The 19,854-nt window shown below is 43.5% G+C and overlaps 1 protein-coding gene across 3 annotated transcripts in view; it reads left to right on the top strand.

Annotated features, from left to right (window-relative positions):
• LOC106808835 (DEP domain-containing protein 5-like) overlaps positions 1–19,806 on the top strand; it is a 24,284-nt gene extending 4,478 nt beyond the window's left edge. The window contains exons 7-27 of one of the 3 annotated variants that reach the window (XM_014811714.1): positions 161–303; positions 657–847; positions 1,287–1,421; positions 1,622–1,683; positions 1,986–2,059; positions 2,540–2,609; positions 2,836–2,872; positions 3,072–3,207; positions 3,923–4,024; positions 4,222–4,397; positions 4,699–4,823; positions 5,282–5,384; positions 5,578–5,675; positions 5,933–6,069; positions 6,634–6,824; positions 17,044–17,181; positions 17,730–17,880; positions 18,220–18,295; positions 18,768–18,896; positions 19,147–19,238; positions 19,479–19,806. In XM_014811714.1, the coding sequence (XP_014667200.1) occupies positions 161–303; positions 657–847; positions 1,287–1,421; positions 1,622–1,683; positions 1,986–2,059; positions 2,540–2,609; positions 2,836–2,872; positions 3,072–3,207; positions 3,923–4,024; positions 4,222–4,397; positions 4,699–4,823; positions 5,282–5,384; positions 5,578–5,675; positions 5,933–6,069; positions 6,634–6,824; positions 17,044–17,181; positions 17,730–17,880; positions 18,220–18,295; positions 18,768–18,896; positions 19,147–19,238; positions 19,479–19,785 (2,673 nt within the window). In that variant the 3' untranslated portion in view covers positions 19,786–19,806. Of the gene's footprint in view, positions 1–160; positions 304–656; positions 848–1,286; positions 1,422–1,621; positions 1,684–1,985; positions 2,060–2,539; positions 2,610–2,835; positions 2,873–3,071; positions 3,208–3,922; positions 4,025–4,221; positions 4,398–4,698; positions 4,824–5,281; positions 5,385–5,577; positions 5,676–5,932; positions 6,070–6,612; positions 6,825–17,043; positions 17,182–17,729; positions 17,881–18,219; positions 18,296–18,767; positions 18,897–19,146; positions 19,239–19,478 lie in introns of all 3 variants that reach the window. The other 2 variants (XM_014811715.1, XM_014811712.1) reach the window with 2 other exon arrangements.
• The last annotated feature ends 48 nt before the right edge of the window (positions 19,807–19,854 follow it).

The following is a 19,854-nucleotide window of genomic DNA, read 5'->3' as shown; positions in this document are numbered from 1 at the left end:
TATATATATATATAACCTTTATGTGATTATATATAGAAATGCATGTATATGTAATCACATAAAGGGTGAACAGACACTCTAATTCTCAGGTATGTAGAACCAAACCAGTGTAGGTGTTAAGTCTTTAACGTTCATTTGCTCACACTGTATGGTCATACAGGAGAAGAATGCTGCGCACGAAGTCACGATTGTTCTCTTCTCACGCACGTTCTACGAGTCCAACAACATCAACGACTTTGCTCCTGAGATGAGGGAATTTGTGCAACAGGACCACAACGGCACACTCTACGAAGATTTCTACAGGTGAAGTCCCCAGTGTTTGCACTCACATTAGTGAACGATCATAGTTTTTCTGTCTGCTGGCTTAGATAGGTCGACGTTTAAGCTACCGGTGTAAACCTGCCTGATGTCTGAGGCAGTTATAGTAGTCTGTAAGTGTTTTAAGGGGGTTTTTATTGTTCACTGTGTGTGAATTTATACGTAATCTACTGGTGTAAACTTGCATGATGTATGAGGCAGTTATAGTAGTCTGTAAATGTCTTAGGGTTTTTTTATTATTCAGTGTGTGTGTGATTTTATACGAATGCGCATGTTCGCGTTAACGCGCAAGAGATGCAGATCTGGCGCGTGGTGACGTCGTGGGTTTCTGCGTGCAGGGTGGTCGTACAAAGTGAAAGGTACGACGACTGGAGTGGCACGCTGTACAAACTCAAGCACCTGTTTGCCGACTATCGAAAGACCGTGCTGCGTCACCTGCACCCCATGACCGGCCACCGCGCGCCGAAGGGTTACATATCGACCGCCGCAAAGGGAAACTTTCTTGAGATGCTCAACATGTCTCTGAACGGTAAGTCTCGGCCAGCAAAGCTCTTCACTGAGTCACAGGGTTAACCGAATTCTGAGGCGAAGGGTTACATATCGACCGCAGCACAGGGAAACTTTCTTGAAATGCTCAACATATCTCTGAATGGTGAGTCTTCGCCAGCAAAGCTCTTCACTGAGTCTAACTGCCAAATTTTCTCGATGGGCATTTGAACTGTGATCTGGGATGATGTGTGTGGGTGTCTTTTGCGGAATTGCGTAGTATAGTGATTGCAGTAAGCATTGGGTTGATCTCGGCTGGTTCTTCTACTCTACTTGTCTTTCTATGGGTGCTTTTTTTTACCTATATAGTGAATAATTTATTTGCATATTAGCAAGGATATTGCTTCCTATATCAGATACTCGGACATATCTTTTACAATTGGGATATCTCAGCAGCACATGCGCATGTGCTTGTGTTTCAGTGTTTGAGAACCACTATAAGGACCGAAACTTTGACCGCACCGGACAGCTTGCAGTGGTCATCACAGCAGGGGCCGGCGTTTACGAGGTCGATCGAGAGTTAAACAACATTACTAAGCAGCACACCATTGATTTCGGTGCGTGCCAAGAGCCTGAGAAACCACTAAACTCCCTTTTTCGTCTGTAGTCTGTGATTGTTTTCGTGCGTTGCTGCACCTTTTCTGGCGATTTCTTAATAATTTCATTGCGACATCACAGTAGAACACTCATTTCTCCCGTCCAGCATGTGGATGCGTATTCTCTGTGTGTGATTGAATTTTGCGTTATTTCGTGGCAGGTGTGGGTAGTGATCTGGTTTGTCTCGGCGAGCAACCACTGCATGCTGTCCCACTATTCAAGGTACGTGCTCATGTCTTTCTTATCTACACACACCAGTGAAAAAAATACACGGGGGCTCTGGGCGATTTAACCCCCGAAATGCCAAAAAGAGCCCCCGTAAATTTGCATAGAGTTCAATGCAAACCAAATTTTAGAGTGCTATTTTCATGCACGCAAGCTTGAAAAGTAGCCCCCGAAAAATAAATTTTTTTTTTCCCTGACACACCACGTTCATGGCAATGGCAGTATTAGTGTAATTAATTGTTATTGCTGTTTTGTTGAGCTGACGTTTTCACGGCTGTCGACTATTTACCTCTTGCTAGTTTCACAAGAAGAATGAGGAGCTCTTGTACAACATGGGCGACGACTATCACATTCCTCACTGGATAAACTGCAGGTATGCGTCATAATGCTGCCTCCGATGAGATTTCGCAAGAGTGCTTCTCGCACCATTAAAATTGTTTAGGACTCATAATTGTTATAGGAGTTCTTCTTCACGCTGTTTGTAATCTTTTCATAGTGATTATAATGTGCATGTACACTTGCAAGAAGTTATTATTCGAACATTTTTTCAGTTGTACATGGTGGTTGCTGCTTGTCTGACTGTGGTAAATGCTTTTTCCAATTCGACTATAATTTATGGATTATTGGCGAGCAGTTGTCATCTATCTTTCATTGGCTTAACAACTTGTCGTTAAGTCATCATGCGTGGAGGGGGAGGCAATCAAATGTGGTGATATTTACATTTGTAGACTACATGAGTAAACTAGAGAACTTTTTATTATCGCACCTGGATTGACAGTCTAGGCATTTGCTTCTTCTGCAGGTAGTTTACATAGTGTAAAGCATAAATAACTATCTACTTTTTTGGTTGTAGCTTTTATTCAAGGGAACAGGCTAATGTAACAAGTGGATTTGTGCCAAGGATCAAGCTTCCTGATAAAAAGGTATTGGTTTTTTAAAAATCAAATACTTGCCACTTGTTTGCGGTAATTTTTTTCGTTTTCACTTACATTAATTTGTTTCCTCGTTAAGCGGAAACATTGTTATTGCTATTTGGTGATACATACATTGCTAGCTAGGCATATATCCTTCACAGTAAAATGACATTATTTCCTACACGATGGAAGTACATTTGTCGTTGTGTATTGCAACAATTTACAATTATTTCAGGAACTGGTTAAAAAGAGTGATTCATCTAATTCAAAAGGTAGGCAACACTTTATTCTTATTTGCGAAATAGTTCGTTAGTTTTCTATTTGACACGTTTGAACAGTTGTATATAGCGACAGTTAATACTTAACAATTCAGTCATAGAAATAGATCTTTATTGAAAATGTAATGTTAATTAAGTTTCATGACTTTGTAATTCCTGCTAATGCTATGTCTTTTTTGTTTTGTTGTTATAGTGTTCAATAAGCCAGCTGCTATGGCTTCTAAATCGGATGCTGGCAATGGGTTTCCAGCACTGTTTGACTATGAGGAATATGACGCGCAGGTGTTCAAGCTGCCAAAATCGCGGTCTAGTCAAAAGCAGACTACAGTGTAAGATAGCCCGCTGTAGATACATGGAATATTCTCATCCATTTTATCTTGTACTATATCGCAATTTTATTAGACACTTCCATGAACCCATGTAACTAAATATATATAATATATATTTGTTACACTTGACATATATGTTTTTATGTCCGTTTTATAGGTTTGTGGGTTTGTAAGCGATTATGGTTTACGTTTTTGTGGCAATTATAATTAATGGATTGTTTATTTGTTTAATAATTTATTTAGTTATTTTTTTCTTTTTTAACCATGGATACCCTGTTAGTCCCGAGCACAGATAACAATGTTCATAGTGGATAGGATTTAGTTACCATGGAACATTTTTAGCTTGTCCCAAATCTTTAACTCGTCATCAATATTTCAAGCTATCCATTTGGAAATGTCATATATTCCCTTCAAACTCTCTTGCTTTGTGTAGTAGTGGGAGGGCTAAGTTATATAGCCATTAGTTTGTCAACTTGGTTGTTTGGCTAGTTCTGGTCACTTTTCTTTTTCTTTGGTTTTGTTTTCTAATGTCAGTGCATGGTGGTTCTGTGCTTTCAATAAGATCAGTGTTTACAAAATTAAGAACAAACTGCTCTTAATTTTATCAAATATTTCTCTAAGAGACGTACTCTTATCTTGTAACGGTATGCTGAATGTTATTCTTATTCTCTCTCTGTCTCTCTCCATGTTTTTCTCTTCTGACCTTTGTCTCTAGGAGAGCACGAAGCTCGACCCCCAGCGCAAACCAACTTACCCATCACACACGTGGCAACGCCAGAGAACCGGTAGACCACCAGGTCCCTAACAGACGCAAACGGTAAAACGAAGCCCAGAGCATCGATTGTTATAGATCTGTGTAGCCTGCTGCAAACGTATTATTATTCTCTACCAGCGTGTTGCTATTCGAGGCTGCTTCCTTACGCTTCCTGCCACAATAAAGACTGGTAGCTGCTTGAATAATTGTTTATACGTTATTAATTCACTGCTTGTGTTATTATTCAATTGTGCATTCAGATATATGTCCGAAGACTACACGCTGTTGGAAAAGGATCATTTAGAGAACACGCCCCCAACTGGGCACTCCTCATCGTCGGCCATTGAAATACTACGCAGACGGACACGGGATTCGACCCTTTCCTCATCACTTGGCACAACAAGTGGGGCAAGCCATATGGCTGAAGTTGTACGGGGTATGTTGGTGTGGACCACATCTTACTGAGACTGTGGCAGCAGTTAGTTAGTCTGACCCTTATTGAAATTAATTGGCAATTGTGACCTCAATATAACTCAATATAACTCTGGTGGCAGAATAAAGGTTGATAGTTTTGTGTCTACATCAGTAATTTTTTGGTTGGTGCATATATATCTTTACAGCCATCTCGTAGGTGTAAAAACTCGTGTCAAATGTAGCATCAGTTACCTTAACTATTTACATTTTTGGATTAGAAAACTGTGAATAATAAAAATCCCCTCCTGCTTGTACGGTAACAGGTCGGTCGCCTCACACTCTGTCGTCCAGTGGCTCACTAGATGACTCTGGCCTGCCTCTGGGTAACCGCCTTGTTGTAGGCAGTGCTGGCTGCTTGCGATACGACTACCGACAAGGCTCACACCAGGTATAGACCATTGTCAGCTTTGGTATCATCTTTATGTCAGCCGGCAATTCTTTTTTCTGTATGTCTCCTAGTCCTGGCCTGACAGCAGTTTAGCAAGGAGACAGTAATCCCCACGGAGACAAGAATTGCCATTGCTAGAATTATAAATTACCTAATTTGACAAAGGTCATAAAGTCTCCTTTACATTTATTGGAAATTTCACATCAGTCTTTTTTTAAATTCTAACCTCTATAAGTAAAGCAAGCCACAATATTGCTTCATGAAGGCATGGATGTATGAACAATTTTATTATGATTTAAAATGCTAGTGCTCCTTAGAATATATAGCTACTAATGTATCACCAATATGTATGATATAATGTAGGACTATATGCATACTGTGTCGATAAGGAAATACCCTGCTCATTACTAAAATATTATTGTCTTCATGTTAGCTAATGAGTTTCCTTCTGCATGCAGTACTACCACCCACAGCGGTCTCTGATCAACCCATTTGGCTCGGTGAACATGGCTATGAAGGTCACCTCCAATAGAAGACGATGGATTCATTCATTTCCTAATGGTATTCCTTTCATTTGTTCTATCCAAGGCATTAGTGAATCATTAGGGGCTGTAACGTTGTGAGTGAAATTGTGCTAATATATACAGACAGACAGACAGAGAGACAGACGGACAGAGATACAGACAGACAGATAGGCAGACGGGAAGACAGACAGACATATCACATTCACTGAACATTTGAGCGGCTGCTGCAGGGAAAAGCAGAGAAAGACTAAACCAAAACCAGCCTCAGTGTCAGCCAGCCATAGGTGAAGAATATGTTCAGTTGCCACCATCTAGGCAAGTCCTGCAGGTAATATATGTAAACAATAACAGTGCAGGAGTATCGATGGGCATTGTCATTGGTATTGGTTGCATGCACAGAGTTGCGATCTGGTTGCTACGGTCACAAAAATATTGTAAATCGCTTACTTGTTCGTGAAATCTCTGGGATTGACGCTTCAGCATGTTTTCAGGTGGTGATAAATGTTGCAGCTATTTCCGTGTCTTGTGTTTGTAGGCAGGGCAGCGTGTGGGATGTTCTGTGTTGACACATGGCTATGTTTGCAGGCAGGGCAGAATGTAGTTGAGGCACGGTTGCAGCAGCGTAGGAACGAGAGCGTGGAGCCTGGAGACAGCCCACAGAACACACTACACAAGACCCACAGTTCCACCAGCATTTCTAGCCAACACAGCGTTAGATACAAGTAAGCAGCAGCATCCATGCTCTAGTCTCATCATTCATATAAAGTTATTAAAGTCCAGCAACCGCTTGCGTGCAAGGTAATTTTGCAGTCCATACACTACCACCGCCACCTCAGATGTATATGTCTCCCTTATTTATCAGTATTCTATTATTCGTTTCATTACATCTCTAGCGCTGCATGTTTTGTGGCATTTCAAACTTGGCATATTTTCAGCTAAATCGTTTACCTTAGAATCACGCCAACAGTAGTGATTTCCTGCACAATAACAATTTCAAAGGGAAATATATTCCAATTTTCTCATAGTATTTTATATCACTGCAGCCTATGATTACGAAATCGTGTAGAAAAGTGTGTCATCGCATACTAACCGCAGCAAAAGCTGTGAAGGTGATGCATGTGTTACTTGCATATGAGTAGAATCGGGTGATTTTTGTCACCCTCATGAGACCTGATGCCATAGATCTCAAGTTGTTATTTTGTCGATTCCATGAATGATGACCCCCTACATACATAACATGCCCTAATATCTAATATAATAATTAGTGCGTGTTTTTGGCATGCCAGTGGGATACAACAACAACAGCAGCAGCAGCAGCAGCAACAGCAACAACAGCAACAACAGCAGCAACAGCAGCAGGTTACAAATGGTGATCTGTCATGGTATGGTGGTTCTGCACATTCTGCTGTATCGGCTGCCATTAGCCATGATCATCTTGGTACAGTTTCCAGAAAAGTTCCCTCTCTCAACTTTGCATGTAAGCACTGTCACCCGTTTGAATTGTTGTAGAAAACTAATATCAACCAGCTTTGAAGGCAATATTGGGTTTCTTTTGTATTGAAAGAGGTTTCTTTGAACATTTTCCATGGGCACATGATAAGGTTTAGAGTTTATATTTGCCCGACTCGATATAGTGTTAAATTACTAATTAAAACTTTGCCATAATCTACACATGATAGGAGCCAGTGTTATTAAATTTTGGGTTTCAAGGCAGTTTGATGATTTAGACAAAAAATAGTCATACTATATATGCACAAGTCATGTATGCATCACAGTCTGTCAATATTATGGAATATCTTGCTTTGGTGGTTTGACTGTAATATAATACTGTGGTTTCAGTTCATGATTTGTGAAGGAAAGCTGTGCCAGTTATAGCCAGTTCCACTCTTACCCTCCCGAGATGAACTGATCCTAGGACTTGTCAATTAATAGTTTTCTGTCTTCTCTGTAGGAGTACAGTAAGAATCCTAAACAAGACATCTTATTAATTGTTCATAATGTTTTGCCATGGTTAGTCTAGCTGCCAAGATGTGTTTTCTACGAGTATTAACAGCATGCTGTTATTGAATGTACATTCCCAACAATTCTTCGAATAGCAGCAGTAGTAAATTCGATAGCCACGTGGCTGTAGTCTGAACGTGTGCGATGAAATAACAGTAACACACGAACTGTTTAGCATAGGCTTGCATGCATATTGTACAATAATAACCGTGTCTTGATATATAACAATAATAACCATGTCTTGTCACAAAAACGTCTGGACTAATCCTGTGATGTATGCGTCAACTAACTTTCATTTGGTGTGTGTGATTATAAAATAGTGATTCAACAGATTCTCTAGTCTCTCTGCACTATAGTCTGTATGTTACATCGTATGATCATAGTCACATTTTTTGTGGAGAGTGAGATCTGCTTCACAATTTAATTTTCACAGTTGTATTGCAAGCAATTTTGTATAATCAATATTTATTAATTATTAATTATATAATAATTCACACGATAATTGCACACGATTTGATGTACGGTGAGAAAACATGAAAAACTTGTATTTCGTGAACCTCATGTGTATAATTTAGATTCCCGTGCGTCGTCTGAGAGTCAACAGTTATCAGAGTGAATAATCTGGCATTAGTTCTGTCAGTATCGTGGAATACTATACGTGGACTTGCAGAATGTTTAATATTTTCTCTGTTTCTATCTAAACGATTTGTTGCTATAGTTAGTGCTAAAACTCAATGGTACAAGTATGCGATTGTAGAGGTCTGCAGGCATATATTATGCTTGCTAGCGGCTAATAGGAAGGGATGACCATTGCTTGCGGTATCAGTTCCCGTAGAGGCGAGGTCAGGGTGGTAGCATGGTGCCCACGTACAGCGCCAACATCAAGAGGAAATATGACTTTCTCCGTGGAGGTCAGCACGAAAGTTGAGATGCAAAGGATTGGATTAATGAATCTTACCAAAGGTAAACTTGTATACGCTGTATTCGCGAGTGGTTTAATTTTCGCGAATTTTGGCGAACAGCTGTCCCCAGACCGCGAAAATAAACCACGACAATTCATCACGAATATATTCATACCGGAAATAATCCAATAATTCATATTCACCGACTGCAAAGATGACCACTCGCCAGGAAATTGTCCATCATGTTGAATTCACGAAAATATCTGTATTGAAAAATATTGGCGTATACAGTAATATATGCTTTAAATTAGTGTTCATGTCACAATTGGTTGTTGTGTTGATGAAATGCTGTTTTCAATAACCCAAATAGGTGCAAACCTAGAATAAGTTACCGTAAGTAACCCAAAGTTGTGTTTAACACGAACAGCAGGCACGTTATTTCCGCATGTGTATCGATATGAGGGTTTGGAAGATGGTGTTGATAATTTCTTATCGGTCATGATAATTTAACAGAATGAAACAGTGGAGCTGCGGTGTCACGGTCTGAGATTACCCGGCCAGTTCTGAATTACCCCTAGGCGCTACTGCGCATGGCTCGACGCATGCGCGACGAGGTGCTGGGTGTAAATAAGGCGGCAGTAGCAAAAATTAGCATTGGTTAACTGAGACTGCCAGCCGTCACAGGCAGTCAGCGTCTTAACGCCATTTGTTTTAGCAAAGTTGTTGTATTAGGCCATTTGGTCCAAAAATACGGAGCAGAAGCAGTTTATCTTTGGCTCTCGCCAACACCGGAAGTGACTTATACGCACGGCCGGCCGTGTGGGCCAGATTCATATGCTATAGCGCACGGCGGTCCGTATGAGCGACTCAATATGGCTAAGGAATGAGGAGGGGGAGAAGGGAGAAGCTGTGAGAAGGAGAAGCGGAAGGATAGAAAGGTGGTGGAAAAGAGGAGGCGGGAGGGGGACAGCTGGTGGAGAATGAGGAGGGGAGAAGGGAGAAGGTGTTGGAGGAGGAGGGGGGGGCGGAGAAGCTGGTGGAGAAGGAGGAGGGGGAGAAGAGAGTGGTGGAGAAGAGGGGAGAAGCTGTCGGAGAAGGAGGCAGGGGAGAAGGGAGAAGGTGGTGAGAGGGGAGAAGCTGGTGGCGAAGGAGGAGGGGAGGCAAGCTGGTGGAAGAGGAGGAAAGGGAGCAAAGGAGGGGAAAAGGGAGCTGGTGGAGGAGGAGGGGAGAAGGGAGAAGCTGGTGGAGAGGCGGAGGGGGAGAAGGGGAAGGTGTGAGAGGAGAGGGGAGAAGCTGGTGGAGAAGGAGGAGGGGAGAAAAGGAGAAAGTGGTGGAGGAGCGGGGAGAAGCTGGTGGGAGAGGAGGAAGAGATAAGGCTGTATGGAGGAGGGGAGTGAGGATGGAGGAGGGAAGAAGCGTGATGGAGGAGGAGGAGGAGAGAGGAGGAGAGAAGGGATGCGAGTAGGGGGAGAGGAGGAGAGAAGATGATGGAGGAGGGTGAGGAGGAGGAGGAGGGGGAGAAGAGAGCAGCTGGCGAGAGAGGGGAGGGGGAGAAGCTGGTGGTAGGCTTCCTCTTCTCCACAGCTTCTCCTCCTTCTCCCATCAGCTCGCCCTTCTCCCCTCTTCTGCTACAACGCAGCTCTCCCCCTCCTCTCCCCTGCGCTCCTCCTCCTCCCCTACTCCATCACCTTCTGCGCCTCCTCCTTCTCCTCCCTCCTCGCTACTCCACTTCACCTCTCCCCTCCTCCTGCCCGCTCCTCCTGCCTCCTCCTCCTCCAGCACCTTCTCGCCTCTGCGTCCCCTATCCATGCACGCTTCTCCCCTCGCTGACCTCCTCCATCCTTCGCCTCCTCGTCATCATGCTTCTTCCTCCCTGCCTCGCTCCCCCTAACTGCGCATCACTTCTCTCTCCTCCTGGCCTCCTCCTCCTCGCATCCACGGCTCTTCCCTACTCCTCCTCCCTCGTGCCTCCTCTCCCTCTCTCCATCAACCTTCTCTCTTCCTCTCCTCCTCCTGGGCAGTACCTTCTCGCCTCTCCTCCTCCCTTCTCCATCACCTTCTAATCCTCCTCCTCCTCCTACTCTACTGCATCACCTTCTCCCTCCTCCTCCCACTCCTCTCGCTCCCTCCGCCTCCTCCATCACCTTCTCTCGCCTCATCGTCCCCCCTACTCCATCACCTTCTCCCCTCTCTCCTCCTCCTCCTCCTCCCATCATTTTCTCAGCCCTCCTCCCCTTCCTCCATCCCTTCCTTTCCTCCTCCTCCTCCTCCCTCCCCATCACCATTCTCTCCTCCTGCCTCCCTCCTGCGCCTCTCGCTACCATCGACCTTCTCGGCCTCATCCTCCTCCTCCTCCGCTTCTCCATCACCCGTCGCTTCTGCTCCTCCTCCTCCCTCCCCCTCACCTTCTCTCCTCCTCTGCTCCATCACCTCCCCCCTCGTCCTCCTCGATATCGCCTCCTCATCACCTTCTCTCCTCCTCTCTCCTCCTCCTGGCCTCCTCCTCCATCACCTTCTCCGCCTCCTGCCTCCTCCTCCTAACGCCTCTATGGGCAGCCGGGTTAAGATATAATTGTGCGCGAACAATTCCAGAACCGGTCTGAGTTACCCAGTCTGATTTACCCACCTATGGGCACACAGGATATACTTTGCAGGGTAATTTAGATGGGGGTAATCTCAGACGCGTGACCGTGGACCGGTCTGAGTATGTACCCAGTCTGCTTACCACTAGTGGGCAGCACAGGATATAATTTGCGCAGGGGGTAATTTCAGACTGGGGGTAATCTCAGACAGGTATCGGCGTGAGAGTGTGACGCGTGACACAGGTCTGAGATTACCCCAGTTCTGATTTACCCACACTAATGGGCATACAGAATTATACTTGCAGGGGCTAATTTCAGACTGGGGGTAATCTCAGACCGTGACATCGTCTGAGATTACGCCGCTGTCTCTGAATTTACCCACCTACTGGCCACACAGGATATAATTTGCAGGGTAATTTCAGTACTGGGGGTAATCCCTCAGACCGGACACCGGTCTGCAGATTACCCCAGTCTGAATTACCCACGGCTATGGGCACACAGGATATAATTTGGCAGCGGGTAATTTCAGACTGGGGTAATCTCAGACCGTGACAGGCGGTCTGAGATTACCCGCAGTCCTGAATTTACCCTCCTACTGCAGAACTAATCTCAGACTGTGGCCGCGGCAGTCTATTATCCAGCGCTAGCTGCGCATCGCGTCACTGCATGCGCACGAGGCTGCAGGGGTAATTTCCAAGACTGGGGGTAATCTCAGACCGTCGACACCGGTCACTTGTGTGAAGTACGCAAAATTGTATTCTATGTTGTCTAATCCGCAACCACATCAATCGCTTGCGTGCATCCTAAACTGTTTTTGTGCAATGTGGCAGAGTTGACTGGAAGTCGCATGGACGTGCCTGCCTGTCCTTCCAATAACCACGCTTCCTTTCCCAGACAAAAGGAGTTCTGGCAGAATTATTTGTCGTCAGCGGACTATCAGGCTATTGGCTGACATTGTCTCCTCGATTGGGGAATCTATGCAGGTACTCGGACACGTTTACCTATATATTATAGGCCTTCTCTAATAATGGTCTGAATACTTAATCGAATTATGCTCATTAAAAACAAGATGTTACAGATGTGCGTGCGTCCTCGATAATGTCAGCTCATTTAATTTGCAAAACTACCTAGAGGCACGCAGTAGTCCTTGTCAACTATTGATTGCTCATCTGTTTAATGCTAAGCTCATAGTATCTTATTAATTAACTGGCAGTCGATTTTGCTTGTATATGGAACTGTTAGTACACACTAAACATTGCTGATTGTATCAGAACTAATCATAACTAATGTAAAAATGGGGAAGTCGTTCCTAACATGCTATTTTCCTATAGGGATGCACAAGCAGGGGCATTAAAACGCAACGAGAATGTTGGCTGATGTATTATGCAGAATTGAGTTCCGCAGCGACTAAGCAGGTGGATATATATATACTATATATGCTACTATATGATAGTTGCTTGCCCTCTAAACAGGTCTAAGAAACTCCCTTTTAAATGTCAAGTATTTAATAAATAGATATAAAATCATAACGTAGCTAATTGATGATCCTATGCTCACAAGACTCTGATACTGTGTGAAGATCGGCGTCCAAGTATGGCTGCCAGGTTTATGTCAGCACCCAGGTTACTGCCGGAACGTACACTGTACTATTAATATCGGACCGTACTCTTCGCCTAACTACACTAACATTACGAGTTCTAGGTGAGTCGCCTACGCCTAACTCCCTCGCCGAACCCGAACCCGACCCTACACATATCAGATAGTTAGCCACGGGTAACGTTCTGGTATATCGACCGTCACCCAGGGTACGTTTCTGGCAGTACGCAGGGCAGACATAGACGCTATCAACTCAGTGTAACCGAAATGCATCCGCTGATATGACTTGGTATAATTAAGGGGTTTCAGTTAATCTTGCTGCCCGAAAACTACGACCCAGGACACAGCCCGCAGCATCACACCCGTCACTCGAGCAGCCGCCCAGCAAGACATTCGCTGCTGCTTTCGACAAGGTGCCATGGCTGAGGAACGACTGTGAGTGAAAGTCTTATATTTTAAAATCAGAGTGTTGGGTTACATGTTAGACAGGTATCTTTGCCAGTAATCCCTCATAAAGCAGGGTAGATGCTAGCGATCTTCCTAAAAAATGTCCCGTTCATATGAATGTTTGATCTTGAATTCACCTTCACCATAGCTTCTCTATTTATTCATAGTCGTGGTCGTGGCCCCAGTGTGATTTATATTTATGTAATATTTTGTCATTTCACGTGTGGTATTTACTGTGACGTTTTTTGGCAGGAGGAATATCTGTTGAGCATTGGAAGAATTTTCCACAAGCTTAGTAGGGTGAACGGAGCAAGTGAAATTTTAGTCACCATATACAGACGTAGGTAAAACACATTAATTTATATACGTATCTTACTGATTTGCGTGTTATTCTATATGCAGTTTATTATTTTAATTTTGAGTATCACACAAAAACTGCAGTTTGATGTGAAAATTGAGATAAAAAAAATTTACGTGGGAAGAGTGGAATTTTTTTTATTTCACCCATTTTGTGAAAAAAATAAAACCAGCTGCATGCAAATATAGTACGATCTCTTTCCAAATCTCATTCATGCCAGGCATCCACACAAGACGCAGAAGTTCCACTACACGTATCAGTTTCGCGTGCCGGATAGCGACAGCTACGGCATCTCATGGGTCGAATTCCGACACGAACAGCTGGAGAACTACAACTGGAATCACCTCGACAACGACATCATCCAGGAAGACAGATACTGCCACCTGACTCAGGTGATTAAAGGGCAGGACATACTAGGCGCTTTTATCGGGCGACTCAGTCAGGCGACTCAGTCGGGCGATTCAGTCTGGCGACTCAATCGCCGGTGAAAATCGCCTAATGTGTCCAGTCAGTCGCCGCCGATTTAGTCGCCCGATTTAGTCGCCCGATTAAATCGCATCGATAAAAACGTTTTGATATTATCGGGCGATTATTTCAGTCGCGCGACTAAATCGCGTGATGTGTCCACTCGACTCGCGCGATAAAGTCGCCCGATTAGATCGCATTAAAATTGCCTAGTGTGTCCGGCCCTTAAAAACTCAGGTCTTGCGTGACTCACACGATTAACTTTAGATTACGATATCATTAACTACAAATTAATCATTAACTTACTATTACAATTAGCGATTAGTTAGTTCACGCGCGATGGTCGGGGCGCGCACAATTAGGGTTACGGCTAGCGCTAATTACCAAATAACGAGCATGGACGGATGTAGAGATCGGCGATTCATGAAGGCAACCTACTGAGCGAGGTTGTGTGTGCAGCTATGTTCAAGTTATCCCTCTAAAAGCCCTGGGGCCCATTGTCAGAAACACAATTAGTCTTAACATTAGTCTTAACACTAACATTTTCTCGTAGACCGTCGACAGCGCTTTGTTTCGTATAGTTATGAGGAAATCTTCTACGATTTTTCATTCAGGTAACTTCGTAGCGTTTCTGTCGACAGTCTAAGAGAAAAAGTTAATGCTAAGACTAATGTTAAGACTAATTTTGTTTCTGACAATAGGCTCCTGAAATTTACCAGCTGTTTAATCGTCCAGTAGCAGTGGTTATGCTCGGGATGCGTGTCCATGAAGGTCGTGGAGGTCGTCGAAAGTGTCTGCGAAATCGCCTATAATCTTACGTCCTCTAGTGGTAATCGCCGGGGATAGGCGCACATTCGAGTACACGGCTGACTCTCAGTTCGGAACTTCTCTTCTTGATGTTCGTTGCTATTCACGACTGACGATCTCGGAACTTCTCTTCTTGATGTTCGATCTTGATGTTTGATGCTGTTCACGACTGACACTGAGTTCGGAACTTCTCTTCTTGATGTTTGATCTTGATGTTCGGTGTTGTTCACGACTGACGATCTCACGCCCATTGCAGTTCATGAAGTACTGGTACCGTTACAGTACTGGTACTGAAGTACGAGCTCAGAACTTCTCTTCTTATATATTCTCATATATTTATCTCTACTTATCATGCCTGATCTTGACTGCTGTTCGTTGCAGAGCATGAAGTACTGGAGGAGCCGCTACCTGCTGCTGCCGTGCAACAACCCGGCGACGAAGCGCGTGCTAGAGGGCGCTGAACGCTGCGACGTCTACACGCAGAAGACGGTCGAGGAGAAGCTGCAGCTGATGGACGGCTTCGTCCGCCTCATCGAGGTGCTCAACAAGATCCGGCGGCCGGCGCAGGCCAGGAAGCCCATGGTGAGATCTCTGGGGTGGAGGGAACACCGACGGGAAGGAGGGGGGAGGGAGGAGGCCGGGAGGGAGGGGGTCGGCGCAGGCCAGGAAGCCGATGTTGAGCTCTCTGGGGAGGGGACCGGGGAGGGAAGGGGTCGGCGCAGGCCAGGAAGCCGATGGTGAGGTCTCCGGGGAGGAGGGAACACCTGCAGGACGGAGGGGTGGAGGGGGAGGAGGCCAGTGCAGGCCAGAAAACAGATGGTGAGCTCCTGGGGAGGGAGGGGGCCGGCGCAGGCCTGGAAGCATTAGGGCGTGCGAAAAGTACCAATGGGTCATAGGAAAAGCAGCGTTGGGTCATGGGAATAATACCATTTGCTCATTAGAGAAGCACTAATGGGTGGTCAGAAAAGCACCGTTTAGGTCCATAGGAAAAGTAGCTTTGCAGAGAGGTTGGAGCAAGATCAGTAGCGATGGCTGTTGTTGATAGCGCGCTGCCTCAGCGAAGCTTGTAGCTGGTTACTGTGCAGGGTTTCCCTGTCCTAACACGCACGCATATATGCTTCTTCTCTGTTAGCGGCCCCGCACTCCGCTAGAGATTCACAGTCAGCGGCTTACGAGTCCCCCTCCGCCGAGCGCGGTCACAGCCGAGGCAAGAGATGGTAGCGGTGAGGCAGGAAAACCAGCACAGGAGCACAGCGCCACCTCGTCGGGTTCCATCACACCTGTCGTAAGTATAACATCAGGAGTAAGATAATATAGGCCTAATATATACCTAGGCTATATAATATAGCTACTAGGCTTTATACTAGTAATACCGTAATATATTATATACCGTATTATAATATAATTATATAATTAATATATATAATTAATTAATATAATAATTACTAGTAGTAATTGTAGTTTTTGTAGTAATTACTATAGTAATTAATATAATAATAATTAATTAATATATTAATTATAATTAATTATATAATCATATAATTATATACCGTAATACTAGGCTAGATATATATATATATATAGGCTAAATAATATATACCTATATTATCTTACTCCTGATAACATTGTACTACCGTCTCCTCTGCAGTGTAGTATTGATAATGATATATTAAGGAATGGTAGGGCATACTTATGCGTTTATGTTTAGCTAGTTTACTGTGAATGCAGCTAATGAACAGGTGGTAGAGGTAGGTAAATTAAGGAGAAATAGAGATAGAGTAAAGGGAGAGAGGGGGAAAATAGAGGGAGAGCGAGAGAGAGAGAAAGAAAGCAAAAGAAAGAGGTAGAGAGAGACAGAGAAATAGATATGCTCACACGCACACACGGTCACAGACAGACAGAGAGAGAGAGAGGGAAAGAGAGAGAGAGAGAGGGAGAGGGAAAGAGAGAGAGAGAGATGCTTGCATGCATATTGTACAATAATAACCGTGTCTTGATATATAACAATAATAACCATGTCTTGTCACAAAACTCTGGACTAATCCTGTGATGTACGTAATACATTATTGTGTGTGTGTGTGATTATAAAATGTGATCACAGATTCTCTAGTCATCATGCACTATAGTCTGTATTTAACTCGTATGTGTATGTCACTTTTTGTGGAGAGTGAGATCTGTTCACAATTTAATTTTCACAGTGTATTGCAAGCAATTTATAATAATAATAAATTCACAGATTAATGCAGTGTTGATGTACGGTGAGAAAACATGAAAACTTGTATTCGTGAACTGCATGTGTATAATTTAGATCGTGCGTGTCTGAGAGTCAACAGTTATCAGAGTGAATAATCTGGATTAGTTCTGTCAGTATCGTGAATACTATAGTGACTTGAGAATGTATATTTTCTCTGTTTTATCTAAACGATTTGTTGCTATATTAGTGCTAAAATCAATGGTTACCAAGTATGCGATATGTAGAGTCTGGCATGCATATATATGCTGTAGCGCTAATATGAAGGGATGACCATTGCCTTGCAGTATCAGTTCCCGGGAGAGGCAGTCAGGCTGGTAGCATGGTGGCACCACGTACAGCCGAACATAAGAGGAAAATGACTTTCTCCTGGAGTCAGCACGAAGTTGAGGATGAAAAGGATTGGATTATGAATCTTACCAAAGGTATACTGTATACGCTGTATATTTCGCAGTGGTTTAATTTTCGCGAATTTTGCGAACGCGTCCCCGACCGCGAAAATAACAACACGCGAATAATTCATACCGAATAATACCGAATAATTCATAATTCACCGACCGCCAAATTGACCACTCGCGAAATTGTCTATCATGTTTGAATTCACGAAAATATCTGTACGTGAAAAATATGGCGTATACAGTAATATATGCTTTTAAATTAGTGTTCATGTCACAATTGGTTGTTGTGTTGATTGAAATCCGTTTTGCAATAACCCTAAATAGCTGCAAACCTGAGAATAAGTTACCTAAGTAACCAAGTTGTGTATTTACACACAAGCAGCATCGTTATTTCAGCATGTGTATCGATATGAGGGTTTGGAAGATGGTGTTGATAATTTCCTATGGTCAGTGATAATTACCAGAATGAACAGTAGAGCCGGTCATCTTGTGTGAAGTAGCAAGATTGTATTCTATGTTGCTATCCCAACAACTCAATCGCTTGCGTCATCCCTAACATTGTTTGTCATGTGCAGGAGTTGACTGGAAGTCCATGAGCGTGCCTGCCTGTCTTCCAATAACCACTGACTACTTCCCAGACAAAAGGAGTCTGCAGAATTATTATGTCGTCACGGACTATCAGCTATTGGCTGACATTGTCTCCTCTGATGTGGGGATCTATGGCAGGTACTCGGGACATGTTTACCTATATATATAGGCTTTCTAATTAATGGTCTGAATACTTAATTACAATATTGCTCATTAAAAACAATATGTACAGATGTGCGTGCTGTCCTGAGACAATGTCTGCTCATTTAATTTCAAACTACTAGAGGGCACCAGTAGTCTTGTCAACTTATTGATTCTCATCTGTTATGCTAAGCTCATAGTTATCTTATAATTAACTGACAGTCGATTTTGCTTGTAATGGAACTGTAGTACTGCACTACATTGCTGATTAGTTCAGAAATAATCTAAACTAATGTAAAAAATGGGGAAGGATGTTCTAACATGTATTTTATATAGGGATGACAAGCAGGCATTAAAACCAACAGATGTTGCTGATGTATTATCAGAATTGGTATCGCAGCGACTACAGCAGGTGGATATATATATATATATATGTATATATGTATATTGCTTCCCTCTAACAGTGTCTAAGAAACTCAATTTAAATGTCAGATATTTAATAAATAAAATATAAAATCATAAGTACTATTGATGATCCATGCTCACAACTTGATATTTGTGTGAAGTCAGGCGTCCAGTATGGCTGCCAGGGTTTATGTCACCCAGGTTACTGCCGGAACGTACCCTGGTACTATCTAATATGCCGGACCGTACCTCGCCTACTCCACTAACGAGTCTAGGGAGTTGCCTACGCCTACTCCCTAACCCTAACCCTAACCCTAACCCGAACCCGAACCCTAACCATATCAGATAGTTACCAGGGTACGTTCTGGTATACCGGACCGTACCCAGGGTACGTTCTGGCAGTACCCAGGGAGACATAGACCCTATCAACTCCAGTGTGAACCGAAATGCATCGCTGATCATGACTTTGGTATAATTAGGGGTTTCAGTTAATCTTGCTGCCGAAAACTACGACCCCGACACAGCCCGTCAGCATCACACCCGTCACTCCAGCCCCCAGCAAGACATTCGCTGCTGCTTTCAAAGGTGCCATGGCTGAGGAACAGACTGTGAGTGAAGTTTATATTTTAAAATCAGAGTGTTGGGTACATGTTAGCACAGGAATCTTTGCCAGTAATACTACATAAAGCAGGTACGATCTTTCTAAAAAAAATGTCCCGTTCATATGATGTTTGATCTTGAATTTCACCTCACCATAGCTTCTCTATTTATTCATAGTCGTGGTCGTGGCCCCAGTGTGATTTATATGTAATATTTTGTTATTCCACGTGTGGTATTTACTGTGACGTTTTTTGGCAGGAGGAATATCTGTTGAGTATTGGAAGAATTTTCCACAAGCTTAGTAGGGTGAATGGAGCAAGTGAAATTTTAGTCACCATATACAGACCTAGGTAAAACACATTAATTTATATACATATCTTACTGATTTGCGTGTTATTCTATATGCAGTTGATTTTTTTAATTTTGAGTGTATCACACAAAAACTGCAGTTTGATGGGAAAATTGAGATAAAAAAAATTGACGTGGGAAGAGTGGAATTTTTTTTATTTCACCCCTTTTGTGAAAAAAAGAAAAGAAAACAGCTACATGCAAATATAGTACGATCTCTTTCCAAATCTCATTCATGTCAGGCATCCACACAAGACGCAGAAGTTCCACTACACGTATCAGTTTCGCGTGCCGGATAGCGACAGCTACGGCATCTCATGGGTCGAATTCCGACACGAACAGCTGGAGAACTACAACTGGAATCACCTCGACAACGACATCATCCAGGAAGACAGATACTGCCACCTGACTCAGGTGAGTAAAGGGCCGGACACACTAGGCGCTTTTATCGGGCGACTCAGTCGGGCGATTCAGTCGGGCGACTCAATCGCCGGTGAAAATCGCCTAATGTGTCCAGTCAGTCGCCGCCGATTTAGTCGCACGATTTAGTCGCCTGATTCAATCGCATCGATCAAAACGTTTTGATATTATCGGGCGATTATATCGCGTGATGTGTTC

Source organism: Priapulus caudatus, unplaced genomic scaffold, assembly GCF_000485595.1.
Source record: "Priapulus caudatus unplaced genomic scaffold, Priapulus_caudatus-5.0.1 Scaffold308, whole genome shotgun sequence".
Classification (NCBI taxonomy): Eukaryota; Metazoa; Priapulida; class Priapulimorpha; order Priapulimorphida; family Priapulidae; genus Priapulus; species Priapulus caudatus.
The sequence above is the reverse complement of the archived record's forward strand: the minus strand, read 5'-3'. Positions and strand labels throughout refer to the sequence as shown.